Genomic DNA, 245 nt, shown 5'->3' with positions numbered 1-245 from the left:
CACCACCACGATGGCACCTCCGGTCCCTCCTTCACACTTCCCTCGTGGGGATGCATTGCTGAGCCGCTCCAGGCCACGGGTGCAGCCATGTCCACCGCATGTCCGTGCACGGGGAGAGGCAGCCGGAGGAAGGTCCTAGATATATACACACGGGCACACACACACACCCTACTCCTCTTCTGCTGGTATCGCAGCGCAGCTGGTCCTTGGCTTTAGGGCAATCTGGGACCTGCCTGTTCTGAGAC

The 245-nt window shown here is 61.2% G+C and overlaps 1 protein-coding gene across 1 annotated transcript in view; it reads right to left on the bottom strand.

Moving 5' to 3' along the window:
- Positions 1–212: 212 nt before the first annotated feature.
- LOC104169478 (TNFAIP3-interacting protein 1-like) overlaps positions 213–245 on the bottom strand; it is a gene marked incomplete at its 5' end in the record, with an annotated part of 3,812 nt that continues 3,779 nt past the window's right edge. Inside the window, 1 exon segment of the mRNA XM_009710403.1 lies at positions 213–238. Within this exon segment, the coding sequence (XP_009708705.1) occupies positions 213–238 (26 nt within the window).

Source organism: Cariama cristata, unplaced genomic scaffold (assembly GCF_000690535.1).
Source record: "Cariama cristata isolate BGI_N322 unplaced genomic scaffold, ASM69053v1 scaffold22221, whole genome shotgun sequence".
In the NCBI taxonomy this organism is placed as follows: domain Eukaryota; kingdom Metazoa; phylum Chordata; class Aves; order Cariamiformes; family Cariamidae; genus Cariama; species Cariama cristata.
Note: the sequence above shows the minus strand (reverse complement) of the source record. Positions and strands in the feature narration are given on the sequence as shown.